The sequence below is a fragment of the Geotrypetes seraphini genome, chromosome 18 (genome assembly GCF_902459505.1).
Source record: "Geotrypetes seraphini chromosome 18, aGeoSer1.1, whole genome shotgun sequence".
Classification (NCBI taxonomy): Eukaryota; Metazoa; Chordata; class Amphibia; order Gymnophiona; family Dermophiidae; genus Geotrypetes; species Geotrypetes seraphini.
In genome coordinates, this window is record NC_047101.1 from 21,450,139 (window position 1) to 21,472,447 (window position 22,309).

At 42.6% G+C, this 22,309-nt stretch overlaps 1 protein-coding gene and 1 long non-coding RNA gene across 4 annotated transcripts in view; one reads left to right on the top strand and one right to left on the bottom strand.

Annotated features, from left to right (window-relative positions):
- The window catches only part of SPARC (secreted protein acidic and cysteine rich), a 40,200-nt gene extending 34,041 nt beyond the window's left edge, over positions 1 to 6,159 (top strand). For both annotated transcript variants that reach the window (XM_033927464.1, XM_033927463.1), the window contains exons 8-10: positions 618 to 766; positions 2,564 to 2,712; positions 5,414 to 6,159. In XM_033927464.1, coding sequence (XP_033783355.1) covers positions 618 to 766; positions 2,564 to 2,712; positions 5,414 to 5,442 — 327 coding nt within the window. In that variant the 3' untranslated portion in view covers positions 5,443 to 6,159. The remainder of the gene's footprint in view (positions 1 to 617; positions 767 to 2,563; positions 2,713 to 5,413) is intronic.
- LOC117351721 overlaps positions 1 to 21,868 on the bottom strand; it is a 110,970-nt gene extending 89,102 nt beyond the window's left edge. For both annotated transcript variants that reach the window (XR_004537500.1, XR_004537499.1), the window contains exon 1: positions 21,640 to 21,868. This is a non-coding gene — a long non-coding RNA (uncharacterized LOC117351721). The remainder of the gene's footprint in view (positions 1 to 21,639) is intronic.
- Positions 21,869 to 22,309: the final 441 nt, after the last annotated feature.

The window sequence follows — 22,309 nt, forward strand, 5'->3', positions numbered from 1 at the left end:
CTGTTCTTGCTCAGTTAGCCACCTGACATGGATAGTTGAAGACCTTTTCCGTGATAAGTTTTTTATTGTAAAGTCCAGGAGCCATGTTTTTGTATTTTCATGTGTCGTGTTGTACTCGTCATCTAAACTGGTTGATTTAGTTCTTAACTCTTATGATTTGATATCATGATCAATTTTGAGGATTTGGTGAGGAAGACTAGGCCTTCCTAACATGTGTTGGATTTTTGTCTTTCGTCATTATTGAAATGTTTACTCTTGGAGGCACTATCATTTCTTTATATGACACACCTGTGTCAGTGGGGAAGGGTATTTTTCCCTTCTTCATCTCTGCTAGTCAATTATTACTCCTTTGCAGAAATAAACTAGTTTGGAAAGGTCACTTTTTATTCTAGGGCCTTTTTATATGGATTCCCCTATATTGAAATCTTTTCTGTCTTAGCTTTGATGGTCCTTCAGTTGTTTTCATGATTATGCAATGTTATATATAGTTTTTATTGGTTTTGTTATGTATAGTTTTTACCACATTGGGCAACCTGGACCTGGGATTGTGGTTTATAAATTTAAAAATAAATAGGATTCTAAGGACCAGAAGCCATTTTATGCTGTGATTTTTCCAGATAAAAAAGATCCATGAGAATGAAAAACGCCTGGAAGCTGGAGACCATCCAGTGGAGCTGCTGGTCCGTGACTTTGAAAAGAACTACAACATGTACATCTTCCCTGTGCATTGGCAATTTGGTCAACTGGACCAGCACCCAGTTGATGGGTAAGTGATCGTGCAAAGAGTGAAACGACCTCTCTAGTAACTAGGCCAGAGATTGACATCTGATGGACACTTTTCCCTCTAAGCTGGGTAGGAGTCCTCCACCTACAGTCCTGCCAATTGTTGTATCATATTTTCAATAGATGACAGCTAAAGGCCAAACAGCCCATCCAGTCTGCCCATCTGCAGCATCCACTATCTCCTCCTCTCCCTATTGGCTAAGGCTCTTAACACTCGCATTGTGAAGTCATAGAGCTTTTTTGTTATAGAAACATAGAAACATGATGGCAGATAAAGGCCAAATGGTCCATCTAGTCTGCCCATCCACTATCTCCTCCTCTCCCTAAGAGATCCCACGTGTCTGTCCTATGCTTTCTTGAATTAAGACACAGTTTTTGTCTCCACCACTTCTATTCCATGCATCTACCACCCTTTTTGTAAGGGTGGTAGATGCATGGACTCCAGGGAACCTATCTCCAGGGAACCTATCTCTCCCCAGTGAATGAAAATACAATATTGAAGCCCCCCCCCCCCTCATGGCACCAAAGCAGTTGGAGGACTCCTGCTTAGCTTAGAGGGAACAGTGCGGAGAATGCTATCATGATGAGTGTGCAAATTCATAACACGTTTTCTCTAGTCCATTGGATTCCAGACTTGTTCTCAGGAGCTTCCAAAGAGTCACACATTCAGGATATCCACAATGGACGTGCATGAGAAGTTTTACATATATTTATGTTTGGCGATATCTAGGAGTTCACTATACCGCCATAAAGGGAAGAATGAGTTTATAATCTAATCTCCTCTTGCCATTTTCTCTTCTATGCCATATTTATTTATTTAACCAATATTGGGAGATGGTCTCCCTTCAGCCACCCCTTGATTACCTTCAATTTAATGTTAATCTTCAGACCCTCAGAAATGCCACCAGATGTTCAAAAACATTTCATCACAACTGGCTTTATGCATTCAATCTTCACCGGGTCATGTCTAACGCTATTTTCTTAAATTAAATTGAATAGAATGTGCTAAACCTTCTACTTAGCAAATTTGTATAGTATAACTGCTGTGTTCATACTTAACTTAGGTGGTAAATGATAAGGGACAAGTACGCCTCCCTTGTCCCTTACCATTTACCACCTAAGTTAAGTATGAACACAGCAGTTATACTATACAAATTTGCAAAGTTGAAGGTTTAGCACATTCTATTCAATTTAATTTAAGAAAATAGCGTTAGAAGTGACCCGGTGAAGATTGAATGCATAAAGCCAGTTGTTATGAAATGTTTTTGAACATCTGGTGGCATTTCTGAGGGTCTGAAGATTAACATTAAATTGAAGGTAATCAAGGGGTGGCCGAAGGGAGACCATCTCCCAATATTGGTTTGACATATACCTTCGATCATATTATATATTTTGAAAATGTAAGACACTAATATTTATTTATTTAAGCATAAGTGGTTTACATTAAGGTACTCAAGCATTTATCCCGATCAGTCCTAGTGGGCTCACACTCTATCTAATGTACCTTGGGCAATGGGAGATTATGTAACTTGCCCAGGGTCACAAGGAGCAGCATGGGATTTGAACCCAGAACCTGAGGCGGTAGCTCTAACCACTGTACTACACTCCCCACTCTTCTCTAAATGACACCAGTCTTGGTGGCTGCTAATCACCCGTCAATCACAGATCGGCATCCTGTAGAGAATTACGTCCGCTTGTACTAAGAGACGCCTTAAACGTAGGCCGTATGCTGATAGTATGACTTTGTAGCCCAATGCCTAACATTCTGTGTTTCTTGCAGATATCTGTCCCACACTGAACTGTCTCCTCTCCGTGCTCCGCTCATCCCCATGGAACACTGTACCACCCGTTTCTTTATGGAGTGTGACACCGACAACGACAAGTACATCGCTCTTGATGAATGGGCCAAGTGCTTTGGCCTCAAGGAGCGTAAGTACCATCAACCTCATGGAATCTACTTGTTCTGTTTGTCCATTGACTAGATTGTGAGCTGTACGTAGCAGGGACTGTCTCTTGGATTTTTAATGTACAGTGCTGCGTAAGTCTAGCACAGGGGTAGGCAATTCCGGTCCTCGAGAGCCACAGGCAGATCAGGTTTTCAGGATATCCACAATAAATATATATGAGATAGATTTGCATCTCAAGGAGGAAGTGCATGCAAATCCATCTCATACATATTCATTGTGGATATACTGAAAACCTGACCTGCCTGTGGCTCTCGAGGACCGGAATTGCCTACCCCTGGTCTAGCAGCAATATAGAAATGATAAGTAGTAGTAGATTGTTGTTCTTCCCTTACCAGCTTTTTAGAAACACTGGCGTGGTAGCATTAAGCTCACTGTACCAGACAGACTCTAATGCCATACATGCAATCTCAAGTTGCTAATTGGTTTTTATATTCTTTGGAGAATGTGAGGGGAGAACATAAGAACTGCCATCTCCGGAACAGACCCTGGGTCCATCAAGTCCGGTGATCCGCTCACGCGGAGACCCAGCCAAGTGTAACCTGGTGAAAACTTAGTCACCCGTATCCCTCAAAAGTGCCTGATTCTCTAAATGATGCCAATCTTGGCGGCCACCGATCACCTGTCAATCACACATCGGCATCCTGTAGAGAATCATGTCTACTTTTATTAACAGGTGCCTTAAATGTAGACCAGCATTTTACAGGCCTAGATTTATGGCCTCTGTCTCACTCCTACAGAGTTGCGTAGGGATGCTTATGGATGCCCAAGGCCACTTCTGGTGGACACCATGCCTTGGGCATCCATCAACGTCTCTACTTGTCTCCACAGGTGCCTGACATATGCCTACAAAGTAGGCGTCCTTCCACGCCTGCTTTTTTAAAAAAAATACAAACGTGTGTCCTGATTAGCTGTGAGATGGCGGTAGGGCACCTACCACTGCCTACAATCGGGACGCATGTTTGTAGAATCAGCCCCCAAAGGGTGTTTAGATTCCTTGGTAGAAAGGACTCTAGATTTAACCAATTGTTTTAGAAAGTTCCTCTGATAATATTTCCACCAGGGCAAACCCTTTGATTATATTCATCACTGAGAAAGATAGTGTTGTTTCTAAAAATCTTTCTTTAAAAAGGAAGAGAATTTATTTTCTGGGCAAAAGATTTGCTATTTCCTGACATGGCGAGATCTATAAAATTAAGGAGAAAACTGTTCTCTCCAAGTTTAACAGTATGACTATGATGTGTATCCTCAAGGTTAGAGAAGAGACTAATTCAATATAAGTAATAAGAAATCCACTCTCTTCTGGAGACTATGAGGCAAAAAACCCTTAAATAACCAAACAGGTGGAGAAAAAGGCCTCAGTTAAAACCCAACGGGACTAGGGAATGCTCATAATACTTAAACAAATAAACAGACCCATAACGGTCACTGGCCATAAAAAACTCCACTTGGTATACAATGAAAATAGTAATAGGAATATCCCCTCAATAGTTCCAGGAAAATGCAGAGTCCAAAAAATAGGCAATTTATTTAGTTAGTTAGTTTTCTATACTGTTCTCCCAGAAGAACTCAGAACGGTTTACATGAGTTTATTTAGGTACTTAACCATTTTCCCCTGAGGGCTCACAATCTATCTAATGTACCTGGGGGAATGGGGGGATTAAGTGACTTGCCCAGGGTTACAAGGAGTAGCGTGGGTTTGAACCCACAATCCCAGGGTGCAGAGGCTGTAGCTTTGGTGACAGGACAAAAGCGCGTGAGATTTCGGCACGCCGACATTGCAGCACAGACAATTCGGCGCAAGACCCGAGCACGCTGTCTAAAAGTTACTTTTAAAGAGCTCCAACGGGGGAGGAGGGGGAGGGAACCCCCCACTTTACTTCATACTCTTCGTGCTGCCGTTGGGGGTGTTTGTGTGTGGGGTGCAACCCCCACATTATAGAGAAAACTTAACTTTTTCCTAAAAAAAATCAGGAAAAAGTTAAGTTTATTCTATAATGGAGGGTTCCAACACTCAACCCCCCCAACGGCAGCGCGAAGAGTATGAAGTAAACTGGGGGGGGGTTCCCCCCACACCCCATGTCAGAGCTCTTTAAAAGTAACTTTTTAGGTGATGCGCTGGGGTCTTGCGCCCAATTGTCTGCGCTGCAATGTTGGCGCGCCAAAGTCCCGCGCACGAATGACTATGAACCGTAGCTTTAACCACTGCGCCCCACTCTGCAACCCACAAGCATCAAAAAAGATATCCAAAGTATCCAAAAGCCACTTATCGCAAAATTGTAAGTCTTCAGGTTGCCAACCGCAGTAACCCAACCTCAAATCCCAACTGGAGAACCCCGTTTCGCTGAACGCATCTTCCGGGGAGAATCAACAAAATCGCTGTGCAAAGCGCAAAAGTGGCTCCTATTACTATTTTCATTGTATAACAGATGACTTTTTGTATGGCCAGTGACCATTACGGGTCTGCTTATTTGTTTATGTACTATGAGCATTCTCTAGTCCCGTTGGGCTTTAACCGAGGCCTTTTTCTCCCCCTGTTTGTAGTTTTGGAGTTTATTTCCTTCATAGTCTCCAGAAGAGAGTGGATTTCTTATTGTTTATGATGCGTATCCTACGTCTAAGAACCCTTTTAAATAATATGCTTTCTCTCTCTTTTTTCTTTCCAGAGGACATTGACAAGGACCTTGTGATCTAATACACTGACCTCATCCCCTATTGCTATCCATTTTTCTTCCTCTTTTGGACCTTTTGTTTTCTATAATTTTTAATGTTAATTTCTGGGACAAGGTGCTAATGTAGACGTAAAAGAGTGCATTAACGGTGCTAAAACAAGAACAAATAGAAGAGACCCAATCTTATTAGCCTATAACACTAGAACCTGCATTCACTCACTCACTCGCATTATCTGTGTGATCTTTTGCCCTTTAATGCTACATAATATTAAAAAAAAGAACTGGATTAAATGAGATAAAAATGGTCAATCCGTTCTTATCCTAAAGTTTCTAGAACCTCTGTATTTCCGATTCTTTATTTTCGGTGGCATTCTTCCTAACAAAGAGCAGTCTTTGTTGATATTTAATGTTGGACAGAAAGGCAGTAGAGTAATGCCATGGTTTGCCGAAGGCATGTGAGACCGAGGCAGGAGCTGGTTCCGCAGAACATCCAGTCAATGCCAGAGTTGGAGAGATTCATTCAAGAATGTCAGAGATCATTCATCTTGGCGATGAATTGGTTTTCCTTTGGAGAAGGCAGGAACGTTGGGACAGAAGGATAAAGACCAGAATGGATTTTATTTTATCCTCATGCTTTGAACATTCACAATCTGGAACAGAAGTGAGGAATAGTTAAGCGCAAGTCAATGAAGTCAACGTGTAAAGCTCCCTACAAACAATAAACCTTTATAAATGCTAGACTTATTTTGTTTTTTCAACTTCCATGTTTGTCCTCAAAATTTCATTTTGATATTCTGCATAATTTCTGATCTTCTGTGCATTTAAGTGTTTATATACTTGCAGATAAATTAGCTTCTATTTCATGCTCAATCTGTAACACTTCTATAACTCCACAAGACTGTTTAACTATTACCTATTTTTACTGGGGGGTTTTTACGGTTCCATCATATGTTGATTATTTAAGACTTCTTTATGGGTCATCAACTCTCCTCCACGCAAGGAAGGGTGACCAACTGGTTTCATTATCCCTAAGACATTTTGACATTTTTGTCTTCTACCTTCTTTTTTTTATTCCAAATCATTCTAGGATTCTGTTTAATTTAATGTAACAAGTTCCGCACAGCTTGGTGATTGAGAAGTATGTAAACTAGAATGGTCAATATTGCTTCATGGAACATGAGGTTATTTGGTCATCAGCGTTATATCTTCCATTTTTTGCCAGACCTTATGTTTTTCAGGGTGCCTTTTTTTTCGGGGGATGGGGGGGGAGGGCAGTATAGCAGGTGCCTACCTAGGGGAGCAGTAGATTAAGGTGTAGTGGGAACTGTGACATAGAAGGAAGGCTGTCAGCCATGGCAGAAACTACCATACTCTGATAAGCTGATGTATTTATCAGAAACTGAGACTTTGGGAATTTTGCTAAAAAAAATACTACAAATATAACAAGACAGTCGAACTCTTGCTAGGTCAATATTTTTTTTGTTAAAAATCTAACATGGAAATTCCATTTAGGTGGCATTAAAATTAATATGTCTTCTAAACTAAACTAAACCTTAAGTTTATATACCGCATCCTCTCCACGGAAGTGGAGCTCGGCACGGTTTACAAGAACTTAAAATATAAGAAGAGAAAGGAAAAGGTTTACATGAGCTTATATATAGAATGGAAGAGTAAGGGGGAAAATAGAATTACATGTTAGAGAAGAGCCAAGTTTTCAGTTGCTTGCGGAATAGTTGGAGAGAGCCCGCAGCGGGATAGTAAGGTCGTTCCAGAGACCTGTGATTTTGAAGAGAAGAGATTTTCCCAGTTTACCTGCATAGAGAATACTGCGTAGAGAGGGGAAGGATAGTTTATTCTACTCGGCAAATGCAGGGTATGAGAAATAGTGCAGGTGAAGAACACTTTGGAATAGGAAGGACATGTCCGGGGAAGTCCGAATGTGTGGTAACCCTAATCAAAACACTTGAGCATCCATACTCTAAAAGGGGAAAAGACGGGAAAGCATTTTAAAAAACCTTTAATTTCTGGTGGAAAAGTGTCCTAAACAGTAAAATATATAAATTTGATGTACTGTATATTTACACATAGGGCTCTTTTTACTAAGCTGCGTTAGTGGTTTTAGCGAGCCCTGCGCACTAGATGCTAATGCCAGCATTGAGCTGGCATTAGGTCTTGGTGCGTAGCACGGGGTTACTGCAGCGCGTGCTAAAAACGTTAGCGCACCTTAGTACAAGGAGCCCATAGTTAAAATACATGTTATCTCAAAGTGGCTTTCTTTCCTTTATGATTAGCTGTGCATATCAAGAATGACCTTTTTTTTATATCACAAATACCACATCCTTGCATCCCACAGCAACGAGACATCCTTCTCCGCTATATAATTCCGAGAGCAGCGTAATATTAAACGACCCGGAGCAGGAGCTATAATGGGATGAGCTAAAGGAGCCACAGACTTGTACACGAACATTTAGGGCTCCTTTTACAAAGTGCGGAAACTTTTTGAAGAACACTCGCACAATATCCCAGTGGCTCTTACAGCTGTTCTGGGGGACCCCCAGCCAGTTGGGCTTTCAAGATATCCCTAATGAATATGCATGAGACAGATTTGCATGCCTGTCACGTCTATTATATACAAATCTGCCTGATGCATATTCATTAGGGATATCTTGAAAACCCAACTGGAAGGGAGCCCCCCAGGACAGGTTTAAGAACCACTGTACTATCCTATCATCTGCACTTCTTATTGACTGAGGAGGTAATATGTATGTTATCAATACACTACCACATAGGAAACTGAGACCGATATTCAGACCATGGGAGACAGCCTGGCTAAGTCTTGAGCCCAGATATACTAATCTGTTCAATTTCTGGTGATCGACATTGGATTTTTGGGGCCAGTGCTAACTTACCCCCTCTTTTACTAAGCTGTGGTGGAGGTTACTACCACACCTGAGCGCTAAATGCTCAGAAGCTGCTCCGACATTCATTGGAATTCCCTGAGCATTGGAGCATTTAGTGCTCCAGGCCACAATATAAACCTCTACCACAGCTTAGTAAAAGGGGGAGTTAACCTGCTAAGTCAATATTTAGCACTAGCTGGTTAACCCCTCCCCCTTTTACAAAGCTGTGCTAACTGCTGCCGCTGCAGTAACTGCCCTGAAGCCCGTAGGGATTTAAAGGGTTTCAGGACTTTTGTCGCACGGCAGCCGCTCGCGCAGCTTTCTAAAAGAGGAGTTAAGTTAATAGCAGGCCTGTTATTTACACAGCCTAATTTGGCTGCTTAAACTTAACCAGTCAGCGCTTGAATATTTGCAGCTAGCTGGCCAAGTCACGTGACGGGTTTTGAAAAGCCCACCCTGGAGCCCAGACAATCTTCTAAAAAGGAGGACGTGTCTGGGTTTTTCCGGACGTCTGGTAAACCCTACACTTAACCAGCCAAGTGCTGACTCCGCCTCTGAACCGCATCCAAAGTAGCCAATTTTTGAGTTTGGTAGTAACTGGTTAAGTGGCACTGAAACTGAGCAGTTAGCCCTAAACAAGTGATTTAACCAGCCAGGAGCAATGAGTGACGGAGTGGCTAGTGGTTAGAGCAGTTGCCTCTGTACCCTGATGTTGGGCGTTCAATTCCCACTGCAGCCCTTTGTAACTCTGGGCAAGTCACTTAAAGAGAAGTTCTATAAATAGCGCTTAAGTTAATTGGGAAATGCCATTTGAAACAGAGCAATCAATTTAAAGCACCTACCAGTGCCCCCACACAAAAGGTACTGGAATTGTGCCTCCAGAGACTCCCAACACCACTGTACATGTGCCTAATGCCAAAAGTCTCACAAGTTTCAAGTTTCAAGTTTAATTATTCTTAATGAATCGCCTATTTTAACTCACTAAGCGATGTACAAAGCCTTAATACATACAGATTGATACCTTAATACATACAAATTAAATATTAGTGACAATATAAAGTAAATTTTGTAAATAATAAACATACTTAATTACATACGTATATTAAAATGTTAGTTAGGGTATAGAGACATACTTGAATTGTGAGGATAAATAGGAAAGAAATTACAATAATTGGATAGGAAAGGAAGAGTAATAACAAAGGAAAAAACAAGTAGGAAGGGGAAGTAAATTTACAGCAAAATAAAAAAGTATAATAAAATATTAAGAATCATATGCATCTTTAAAAAAAAAATGTTTTTAGTGTTTTTTTAAAAGTGGATAAATCTTTTAATTCCCTAATGTGTTGCGGTAAGAGATTCCAAGACTGAGGGGCAATAACAGAGAACATGTCGTTACGCCTAGTTCCAATCACCTTCAACGAGGGGACCGACACTAATGTGCACAAAGTCTCTGAATCAAATCACTTAATGATACTTTAGTTTCCACCTTAAATATATCCAGTGATTATCAACACCATGTTCCTCAGAAAGCCACACTGAATCTGTTGACTTCTTAGTTATTTAGAGTGGTAGCCGTCCTCATAGGAACCAATATAAGGTGAAGCCTTATATTGGCTCCTATGAGGACGGCTACCACACTAAATCAAGTTCAAGTTTCAAGTTTTATTAGGATTTGATATACCGCCTATCAAGGTTATCTAAGCAGTTTTACAATCAGGTACTCAAGCATTTTCCCTATCTGTCCCGGTGGGCTCACAATCTATCTAACGTACCTGGGGCTATGGAGGATTAAGTGACTAGCCCAGGATCACAAGGAGCAGCGCGGGGTTTGAACTAAGAAGTCAACAGATTCAGTGTGGCTTTCTGAGGAACGTGGTGTTGATAATCACTGGATATATTTAAGGTGGAAACTGAAGTATCATTAAGTGATTTAATGCCAGAAGTGGCATTAGGCCCATTAAAGCACCTAAATAGGCATGATTCATGGCAAAGATAGGTGCTGGAAATGTAGGCCTGGAAAACCCTGGCTTACGTTTCCAGAACCTATTTTTTTTCTGGAGGCACAATTCTCTAAGGTTCAAAACAGAGCAACCAAGGTGACAAAGGCGATGGAACTCCTCTCGTATGAGGAAAGCCTAAAAAGGTTAGGGAACTTCAGTTTGGAAAAGAGACAGCTGAGAGGAGATATTGGAGCAGACCATGTTCAAGTGGATTGATTTTTCACTCCGTCGAAATTTACAATGACTAGGGGACACTCGATGAAGCAATAGGAGGACATTTTTTTTCACTCAGAGAATAGTTAAGTCCTGGAACGCATTGCCAGAGGTTGTGGTAAGAGCAGTCTACTGCAGCTTGATAAAAGGGGACTTAAGCAACTATTGGATAAATTAGCAACTGAAAATTGTCCTCCCAGCCACCAGCACCAGTGCTCTTTCACCAAATGGATACTTTTACCTGTACCATAAAGGAGAGGAACTGTATTTGGGGAGCAGTAGGGTGCTGTAACCATCCAGCACCACACAGGTATTCACTTTGATTTCCTAAACAGAGTAAAGCAGTCCTGGGTTTGGGTGCTGTACAACAAGCATGTTTGTAGAATGTATTTATTTACTTATAAAGAAAAAAGATATGAGAGATACACACAGAAGAAGAGGACTGACCTCCCCTGATGTACTGATTCAGGGCCAGAATATGATGAAAAGCTCATTCTGGTTCCCATACAATCCCCAGATGCTGCTCTTATCGTGGCTCTGTAGAAATTTAGAAACATGTGAAGCAATGGAGGAAAAAAATACATGATCTTGTTAAAATTCTCAAATTTGATTAAGCTGGTGGTGTCTAGATTGTACATTTATTGAAATGCAATCACCACCATGCCATGTGTTGCTTATTACATACTAGCTGATCACCCGGCGTTGCCTGGATATCTCAATCCCAGATATCCCAATTTCAGCAGCATGAATGGCCCTCTCTATAGGGCTAAACTTGGACTTAAATGGCATCGGAAGTTTCTCAGCGAGCCTGAAAACTATGGATTAGACACTTATCTTTCATATCCTGTAGTTAGGCCTCACGCTGTTGTGCTGTCTCTGAAGCTCTAGAAGTAGCAGCTCTCTCTTTCACATCCTGTAGTCGGGCCTTATGCTTCAGGGCTGTCTCTGAAGCTCTAGATGTAGCTTTGATTCCACTTGGCCAATTACATTACGTTTCCTTGGAGGCATTTTTACAGCAATGACAGGACAGCACAGCACAGTGTGACATCATTCCCTAAGCTTCACACAATTGGTCAAAGCAATATCTGTCTTTTTCTATGATTCTTTACGTCACTCCCTTCCCACCCCCACAGTATTTTTTCCCAGATAGTAATTGATATGTATACCAAGTTTGGTTGAAATCTGTCCATGCATTTCAAAGTTATGCTGGAACATACATACATACATCCGATTTTATATATCTAGATTTATAATTTGCTTCAAGGTTATGCAAATGTTTAAGGGGGGGTCCTTTTCCAAAGATTAGTACATGTTATCTGTAGGAGATCCCATAGGGCCTGCTTCAGAATACATGTGCTAATCTTTAGTTAAAGAACCCCTAAGTATTTTTCAGTCACTTTCTCCCCATCAATCTCTTAGGGTTTGGATTAATGAATTTCCCCTGCGTGGCTGCAAAGTTTGCATATGGTCATTTCTTTGGCAGCTGGAGAGAACAAGGGAGAATGAGAACCAGCTTTGGTGCTGTGGCGTGCAGTGAGTGCTGTGATAGAACCTGCTATCCAGCTGCACCCTCGCAGCCAGGAACTCCAAGCCTGCCTTGGACTAAGCTGCTGAAACAATAGCCTGTATGGCAAGCATAATCTTGCATTCCTTCCCACTGATTTTTCCTCCTAACCCTGTGCCAAAACGCAAACCTGGCCTGTACTGACAACTTTGGATCCTCCTACGTGGCAGCAGCCTGTAGGAAAATTGTGCACGCTTGCAATACGCTCTGAGCGCTCTCCCGCTGCCAAGATCCGTCTGACAGACCAAATGTGGGCAGCAGTGTATGCTCTGCTCCCAAGGCAAAGAATTGAAGCCAGTCTGAGGAGAGGAGCGCCATCTGGTGGGACTTTGGTGGCTGTACATACAGGCATTTTGTTGTTACCTTCAATTTTTTGTGGTATATTTTAGACCTTATTTACCATGGACCCCTGACGAAGGTTTGTCCGAAACACGGACCGTGTCGGGTCCCTAAATTGGTAAATTGGTAAAAGGGTTTTTATTTCTGCATTTTAATTTTGGTACAATAAATTTTGCCTGCATCTTGTATATAGTCTGCAGTTTTTGGTTGAATGCATCTGACGTGTGCTGAATTAAGACAGTGATAGATGGAATTGCAATAGTGAAATGGTTCTGAATCAAGTTCTTAAGTCAGCTAAGTTTCCAAGTTTATTTAAAAATTTGATTAAACACCTATCAAATACTAAGCGTTTTACAAACATAAGAATCAAGGGGAGGAACAAATTTAAAAACAGAATGACGTTTGAAAACAAAAACATATGGAAGGACACATAACAACACATACATTAAACACTAGGAAAGGGGAAAGAACTGCAATAGATTATAGGAAAGAGAACATATATGGAAAAAAAAATGATAGGACCAAAAGGGGGAAAAAGTGTTGGCACCAACGAAAATAGAGAGGAGATTTCAATATTCAAAAGCTTCTTTGAATAAGAACCTTTTTAAGCCTCCTTTAAATTTGTCTAGATTTTGTTCTACTTGAGGATGAATAGGCAAGGCATTCCAAATTATAGGTACAGTTCTTGAAAATATTGTTGTCCGGCGAGTGTTTATAATTTTTAATGAGGGAGCCCAAAGCAGGTGCTGATTGGAAGATCTTAAGGATCTATTAGATTCGTATGGGATAAGAAATTTATCAGTGAATGCCAGTTCCTTGGACATTGGACATGGCAATCTTGTAAGTCAGGAGTAGGGAACTCCGGTCCTCAAGAGCCGTATTCCAGTCGGGTTTTCAGGATTTCCCCAATGAATATGCATTGAAAGCAGTGCATGCAAATAAATCTCATGCATATTCATTGGGGAAATCCTGAAAACCCGAATGGAATATGGCTCTTGAGGACCGGAGTTCCCTACCCCTGTTTCAAATTATTTTGTGTTGAACACAGAGCCAATGAGCTTTCATTAAGGGGGGGGAGGTAACGTGCTCAAATTTTTATGTGTTTGTGATGACTTTTTTTTTTTTTTTTTAAGTTCAATCATAGCTTGAAAACTGGACCAAAAAAAAAAAAAGTGGCAAACCAATCAAAAGCAAACTAAAAGTTTGCCCTATGCATGTCCTTAGCACACTTCCACTTGTGGAGCAGACTACGGAGAAAGATGTAGGGGCTCGTTTTCAAAGCACTTAGATACACAAAGTACCATAGACTTCAAGGGTACTTTGTGTGTCTAAATGCTTTGAAAGTGAGCTCCTTACTGTATTAAAAGATTATATAGCAATAAAACAGAGGAATAACTCAATGCATTATACGATGAGTTTCGAAGGTAACCCTTCTTCAAATCAGAAATAGGCAAATGTTGACCAATATCAGTATACCGTATATAAGGAAAGCATTTCAGTAATAGTTTCACAGGAAGAGGGAGGGGTGGGTGGTTAAGCAGGAGACAGAGGGTTAAATTCACTAAGCTCACCGATCATGTTCTGACCAGTTTGCGAGTGTTTCCGAACCCTGACCCGATTCACTAACCTCCTGGCCGATCAACCTCCCACCTGATCCGATCCGCCCCAGGCACATGAGGGGACATGGCATGCAAAGTAGAAAGGCAGTGATTCACTAAACAGAAGAAGGAACACCGATTGGGCTGTCCGATCCAAAAAGAAGTGACTGCTGAGGAGCAGTCGCTCACGCCCTTGCCGACCGTCCTGCTCTCTGCCGCCCTGAAATCCCAGTATCAAAACTAAAAAACAATAAAATAAAACTTTTTAAACACATCTCCCTAGTGCAAAAAGCACAAGAAGGCAAGCTCTGCCGCCTCTCCTGCTCTCTGCCGTCCTGTCCCTGCTCTCTGCCGTCCTATGGAAACATAGAAAAGGATGGCAGAAAAGGGCCACGGCCCATCAAGTCTGCTCACTCTAATGACCCAACCCCTATCCCTGAAGTGCGAGCCCTTGGTTTTAACATGCGGTTTTAATTCACGGGTTAAAAGCATGTTTTGTTCCTGGCTGCAGCGTGTTCTGTTCCATATAGCTTTGGCGTGCTCTGTTCCATTAAAGTCCCCCCCCCCCCCCACACACTTGTTTTGACCTCGCTTGTGTGGGTAGCAAGCGCATGTGCAGACCGCATCTACAGCAAAGAAGATGGTCTGCATATGCGTCTGGATCGCTGGGGTCCCTGTGGGCCATGCTTCCAATTGCATTAATTTGCATGGGGACTCGTAGTGAATCGGTCACCTGGGAAGACTCGGCCACGGATCGCCCACGGATCACCCATCAAAGGTTAGTTTAGTGAATCTAGGCCAGAGAGATTACAAAGCAGTTTTAGATTTCTTTGTAGTGCAAAAGCAAGTCCAGATCTTTGTTAAGTCCTGTCTGGTGGGTGCCACACTATTCATAAACTACATCCAAATATTTACCCAGCACTACTGACATTCATGCACAATAAATGGAGAAAAGACCTCAGTGTCTAAAAGGGTACAAAAAACACCGTGGGACAGACTTCCCGGGCATTTAAAACTAGGCTTGTAGAACATAGATCTTGCATCGCTAGAGAGCGAGTGGAAGCCCCATTGGTTCAAGCATTGTATGGATCTGCATCATAACTTTCAAGATTTGCGTTGCTGGTTCTGGAATGTGTGACCCCTTCTGCTCGTGGGGTGGGGGGGGGGGAGAGAGATTTTAAACAACTGCTGCTAAGAAGAGAACAGCACTGGATTTTTGCTTTACAAACCTGTGTATCCATTGGACTGAATAGTGGTGTGGAATGGAAAGCATGTTTTTAATCCATTCCATTTTGAAGCATGTTTGAATTATTGTGACATCATCGCGCTGGTCCCATGATGACGTTGGAAGCTTTAAGTCAGGGAACGACGAGAGGCCATTTTACGATAGGAGGTGAAGCTGGTTAACTTCCGCTGTGAGCTGAGCCAATTTTGATTTTTGTTTTTTTTGGTTTACGTTTTGGGATTTAAGTTCTGTAATGCAAATAAGTTTTTTTTGCGTTTGTGCAGCAATTCCCTGATGAAGCTCGGTTGCGAAACAGGGAGCCCTGTATGAGATATACAGCAAGCGGCAAGGAGTAGGTAGCTGCTCAGGCTCCACTGTGCGGGTTGTTTCCTGCTTCTATACCCCAGCATTCTGATGAAGACTATTATGAACATCATTTTTTCAAAGATAAGTGTGATAAGATTTTGATATTCTATAACAGCAATTGAAGATTGTATTATATTTTCCCACTTACCTTGGAGTTTTTGACCAAGGATGTGTCGGCCTGCGTCAAAGTTGGTATTTTGAAAGCGGCTTGTCTATTTGGGCAGTGTTTATTGTATCCTTTTAGACACCGAGGTTAGGGAAGCAAAAAGAGAATACGAAGAGAAGCTGGCTGGGGAGGCGAGAAACTTCAAACCGTTCTTTAGGTACGTGAAGGGGAGGCAACCGGCAAGGGAGGAAGTGGGACCGTTGGATGATGGAACCAGAAAGGGAGTGGTAAGAGAGGAAAAAGAGGTAGCAGACAGGTTAAACAAGTTTTTCTCGTCGGTCTTCACGAGCGAGGACACATCCAATGTACCAGAACCTGAGGAGATTATAAGTGGGGATCTAGATGAAAAGCTGGAGCGAATAGAAGTAAGCCATGAGGACGTCCTACGACAGATAGATAGATTAAAAAGCGACAAATCACCGGGCCCGGATGGAATCCACCCAAGGGTACTAAAAGAACTGAGAAAGGAAATAGCGGAAACACTCCAGCAAATATGTAATCTATCATTGAAAACTGGGGAGATCCCGGAGGACTGGAAAATAGCAAATGTCACGCCTATCTTTAAGAAAGGATCAAGAGGAGACCCGGGAAACTACAGGCCGGTGAGCTTGACTTCGGTTCCGGGTAAGATGATAGAAGCACTTATTAAGGACAGCATCTGCGAGCACATGGAAAAAAATGGGCAGCTGAGGGAGAGCCAACATGGCTTCTGCAAGGGAAGGTCTTGCCTCACAAACTTACTACATTTCTTTGAGGGAATAAACAGCCAGATAGACAAAGGGGAACCCATAGACATAATTTACCTCGACTTCCAAAAAGCTTTCGACAAGGTACCCCACGAACGGCTGCTTAGGAAGCTGTGGAACCACGGAGTGGAGGGGGATGTATACCGATGGATTAAACAATGGCTGGCGGGCAGAAAACAGAGGGTTGGAGTGAAGGGCCAATACTCAGACTGGCAACGGGTCACGAGCGGAGTTCCGCAGGGGTCGGTATTGGGACCGCTCCTGTTCAATATATTTATAGACGATCTGGAGACAGGGACGAAATGTGAGGTTATCAAATTTGCAGATGACACCAAACTCTGCAGCAGGGTTAGAACCACGGAAGACTGTGAAAACCTGCAAAGGGACCTAACGAAGCTGGAAGAGTGGGCCAAAAAGTGGCAGATGCGTTTTAATATAGAGAAATGCAAGGTCATGCATGTTGGGAAAAAGAACCCGATGTTCAGCTATACAATGGGGGGAACATTGCTAGATGTAAGTACCCTTGAAAGAGACCTGGGTGTGCTGGTGGATACAACAATGAAAGCATCAGCACAATGCGCGACAGCCTCAAAGAAAGCAAACAGAATGCTGGGTATCATCAAGAAGGGTATCACGACCAGGACAAAGGAAGTCATCATGCCACTGTACCGTGCAATGGTGCGCCCGCATCTGGAGTACTGTGTCCAGTATTGGTCGCCGTACCTCAAGAAGGACATAGCATTGCTTGAGGGGGTCCAGAGAAGAGCGACGAAAATGGTAAGAGGTATGGAAAACCTTTCATATGCCGACAGGCTAGAACAGCTGGGGCTGTTCTCCCTGGAAAAGAGGAGACTTAGAGGAGACATGATACAAACTTTCAAGATCCTGAAAGGCATAGATAAGGTAGACAGGGACAGATTCTTCAGACTGTGGGGAACAACAAGTACAAGGGGGCACTTGGAGAAACTGAAAGGGGATAGGTTTAGAACCAATGCCAGGAAGTTCTTCTTCACCCAGAGAGTGGTGGACACATGGAACGCACTCCCGGAGGTTGTGGTGGGGCAGAAGACACTACAGGGATTCAAAGAAGGTTTGGATAAATTCTTGAAGGAAAAGGGGATTGAAGGATACAGATAGAAGTAAGGATAGGTTTTTTTTTTTTTAGGGCAGGGAATACTTTGACAGGTCATGGACCTGATGGGCCGCCGCGGGTGCGGACCGCTGGGTGCGATGGACCTCTGGTCTGATCCCGGTGGAGGCAACTTCTTATGTTCTTATGTTCTCCATTTATTGTGCATGAATATCAGTAGTGCTGGGTAAATATTTGGATGTAGTTTATGAGTATTGAGTTTTTGACATCCTTTCCTGTGTGGGTGTCACAATATTTCATCATTTTAATTTCAAAGGTCTTGCGTTCTTGGATTGTCTTAAATTTCCTTTTAGTATTCTCCCCATAAAAATCATTGGTGCAGTGGTCATTTTCCAAAGTGTTATCTGATTGGTTGCTATTGTATTTTTAATATGATATCTGTGTAAGTTGAGCCTAGCCTGTTAGCATAAAGTATAATGTATAGTTTTCTTCTAACCAATGAAGGTCTGGTAAAATCCCCTTATTTGAAAGAGCTTTCATGCTCTACCCATGTAACAACTGAAATGCTGTTTGGAAATTACCGTACCACTATGCTTTTTATAAATCAGCTCCAAATTGATTTATGTGTGTGCAGCTCAGCCAGCTGTTAGTCACAGCTGCAACAAGGCTGGATTGAAATGTCCCAAGGGTTCTTCCTGTTTTCCTCTGGTACTGTCAATAAAAGTTTTCCCAGTGCCTACGTTCTATATACTTTTACGATCTGAATACAAGTTCTCAAGTTCTTCACTTCTTTCTTTTTTTTCAGAACTGGATAGATATAAGACTAATTTGATAAAAGACTTTTTCTGTCCCTATAGGTCAGTATTCACAGATGTACAACCCCATTTTAGAAGTCAGAATTGGGCTGGGCAGGTCAGTACATCCCGACTGGTATTTCAGAGCAGTATCTGTTGATATAGAACAGGGGTGTCCAATCTGCGGCCCAGTGAAGTATTTTGTATGGCCCCGGTCGAGGGCGATGCAGTGTTTTCCTCTGCTGCCCCCCAGGTGTTTACCGCCTTGCCGGCTCCCTCCTCTGTCTTGCTGCAGCGTTTGCATGTTTGTGCAGCCCCAGAAACATTTTTTTCGACCAAGGCGGCCCAGAGAAGCCAAAAGGTTGGACACCCCTGATATAGAACTTGTTCTAAAAGACAAGAGATATGGACATTTATGCACCGGGACATGAGGCATAAATATCCATTTTAGAAAAATAAACATTGAAAATTTCAGTGGACTGAAAACCAGCCCATAAAATGTGAATGTGTCAGCACTTAAATGTTTATCTTTGCCGTTTTAGAAGCATCAATGTGTATTTTCCTGATGCTGTTGCAGAGACCGGTTTCTCTTCCCAATCTGACTTTTGGGAGAACAAACCCACTGAGGGATTAAGGAGCCACCTCCCCATATCCTTTCAGGTGCTCAATTGCAGGAGTGTACCAAACCCCAAATGTGCTTGGCGACAGGTGTAAATCCTGATGCTGATCTATTATGACATTGACAGCGGCGTAGTGGTCCGCCCCGGGCGTCGTCTTGGTGGAGGTGTCAGCACCCGTCCTCCTCTCTGCCCCTCTGCTCCTAGTGCAGGGGTCTCAAAGTCCCTCCTTGAGGGCCACAATCCAGTCGGGTTTTCAGGATTTTCCCAATGAATATGCATGAGATCTATGTGCATGCACTGCCTTCAATGCCTATTCATTGGGGAAATCCTGAAAACCCGACTGGACTGCGGCCCTCAAGGAGGGACTTTGAGATCCCTGTCCTAGTGGTATTTACATATGTAGATTGCATGCACATGATGATTTCAGAAGGCCACTGTTACACATCCACACCACAAGAGGGCTTAGTGGGGACATGGTTTGCACATAACTATATAAGTCTCTATGATCTTTCAAGGAACTGGAGGGTGCACCTGGGTCAAATATATTACTTCCTGTTGTTGATGTGCTGGAAAAGGACGCCAAGTTGTTTAAGCTATTTAACTAGCCTGGGAGTGTTTCAAGACATTACAGACACACCTTAGGTAGGACAACAATCTACATACGTATTCCTCATTTTACAAAGGAATACATGTTTATGGGGAACAAATTACCCGTTGGGTTTTACACCAGCTTAAAAGCATGCATAGAGTATTAAAAAGTGCTTGTTTTGGCTACAGCATTACATGAGGGATTAAGGGACTAATTCTCCTTAATCCAGCATTATTTCTCTCTTCAAAATGAACACCAGTCATTTCCTACATGTCAATAAATCTGTTTCTAGTCTTATTTCTTGGGATAAATGCCCAGCTATGGAGTCAGTTCAATTGTTGGCCCTCATCGGGTGGGCAAGCTTAAAGGAAGGCAACTCGAATAGGCCCTGATCCTATGAATGTAGCACCCTTAGCTACTTAAAAAGCAAGGGCAATGACACTATCAAAGTGTTTTAAACAACAGTGCCAATTACGTATATTTCACTCTCCAACCAACTGAAAACCAGGGCAACTTCAACAAAATAGAGGTAATTTGAACATGATGATACCTCATAGCCATCAAGGGCATGATTCAGTAAATGGCACCCAAAGATAGGTGCTGTGATTAGGGTTACCACACATCCGGATTTTCCCGGACATGTCCTCCGAATTTTATTTAACTAAAATCTGGTAACCCTAGGTCAGGCTTTCCAAAACCCTGCATTGGTCCGGTTTTTGGAAAGCCCTGACGAGCTCCAGCCGCATTTGGAGGGCCTCTGAGCATGTGCGGATGAGGTCACACACATCTGCGCATGCTCCAGGCCCTCCAGACGTGGCTGGAGCTCGTCCGGAAGAAGGAGGAGGCTTTGTGGGGGCGGAGCTGGAGGTGTAACGGGGCAAGGTCATGTGTCTGGGATTTCCTGGAAAAAATATGGTAACCCTATTAATGCACATTTTGCACAAAATTTGAATGCCAGCATTTACGTCTGCCAAAAGTTGGTATAAATGCTGGCACTCAATTTATGGTAGCTTGACACACAATCAATAGTATTCCATAACATCACACCTAACACCCCTCCCATGGCCATGCCCCTTTAGATTTTGTGGTCACCGGGCCCTGCCTAGGCTGATAGAGCCCCTAGTGGACTACAGGTTTACTGCAACGGACACGCTGCTCGATAGGGAGTCCAGCCCTACAGGCAAGGTATAAAGCAAACAAAAATAAAAAAGGAATCATGAAACCAGTCACACATTCAATACTGTGTCTTCAAAGTTTGCAGGATTCTAATTCAGGTTTCTTTATTCCATAACAGTTCAAACAGAATGGCAAACAAGAAAAAAACAAAATACAAAAAAACTCAGGGCAAAAATCCTGGATAGCAGTTCAGGATTTTCAAAAGTCCCTGTGCCTTAGCAGTCCAACATAGCCTAAAGCAACTAGGCCTCACCTGGGCCTAGGCCTTACTTGCCTTCAAATCAGGCCTGCTCAGAAAGGAGCACTAGTCCAGCTAGCTTAGCTTCAGTGTATTGCTTTCGAAAACACAAATACAAAAGAAAATGTCCAGGAAGCCCTCAGCTCTGGCCCTGAGCTGAGGCAAGAGAATTGACAAGTTTGTCTTCACTGCTAAACAAGCTTTCATAGAATCCCATCCAAGGGCTTGACAAACTTCTCCCAAACAATTCTCAATTCCATTGAATTACTTCATTCAAAACAATATAATCTCACAAAGCAAAAACATTTTCAATCCAAAACAAAAACTGTTAGTGCATCAGACACAGCACTTAGGAAGCACAAGAAAATGCCCTGTCCCACCCTGCATGAGGCTATAGCAGTGCAAGGGGTCTCTATAACTAAAGGGAAAAAAAACCCTCTTTATATTTCAGTCACTGGCAATACACAATACTGCTCATTCAAAGTCCTCAAAACAGCAGAAAGACAAAACTGTTCATAGCAGAGGTGTGCAAGCAAAACTTTCAACAACAAAAAAAAACCAGTTCAAACTCAGTAGGCTTTACAGGTTACACCTACTTCCATGGCTTCTGCTGCTGGCAAAATCTCCTCACATGTTCTTCCTCAGGTAGGGCTTCAGCTTCTGGGCTTAGAGCTATCTCATTCACCTCCATGAGTTCCAAATTATTAGCATGACCAGGGCTGGCTTCTGAGCAGTGGAGAGAGAACCATCCCTTCTCCTTGTCCTCTCCAACTGTGGAACAAACACTGCTGGCTTGTGAGCCAGGCCCTGCTCTCTGTGTGCCTGCACTGCTCTGAGGCTCTCTTGGGCTCCCCCCTGTGGATGTCCGGGAAAGTGCAAGGCTTTCTAACAGAGGCATTTTGCCTGTACCTTATGTTAATAGGTTTGGAGACAAGCCTTCCAGAGCCTCCATTTCTTCTACCTCTGAGCTGAAGGAGAAGAACTTATTTTCTGCAAGGTTCTCTTCAGTATACTTGGGAAATCTAGGCTGATGAACTTTTCTGGACTTGGGAATAATATCTCTGACCCTAGTTCTGACTTTCCTGGGGGTTTTAAATGGGAACATGTTAGGCACAGAGTCTCACTGGTCACAAGTTGCATGCTATAAAAATTAGGTACACAATTTATACAATAGCACCTAGGGCAGATGTGCTTATATAACTCCAAATTGCTGCTATGTAACATCGATTATTGATTGTTGATGCCTCAGCTAATTAATTTGTGTGT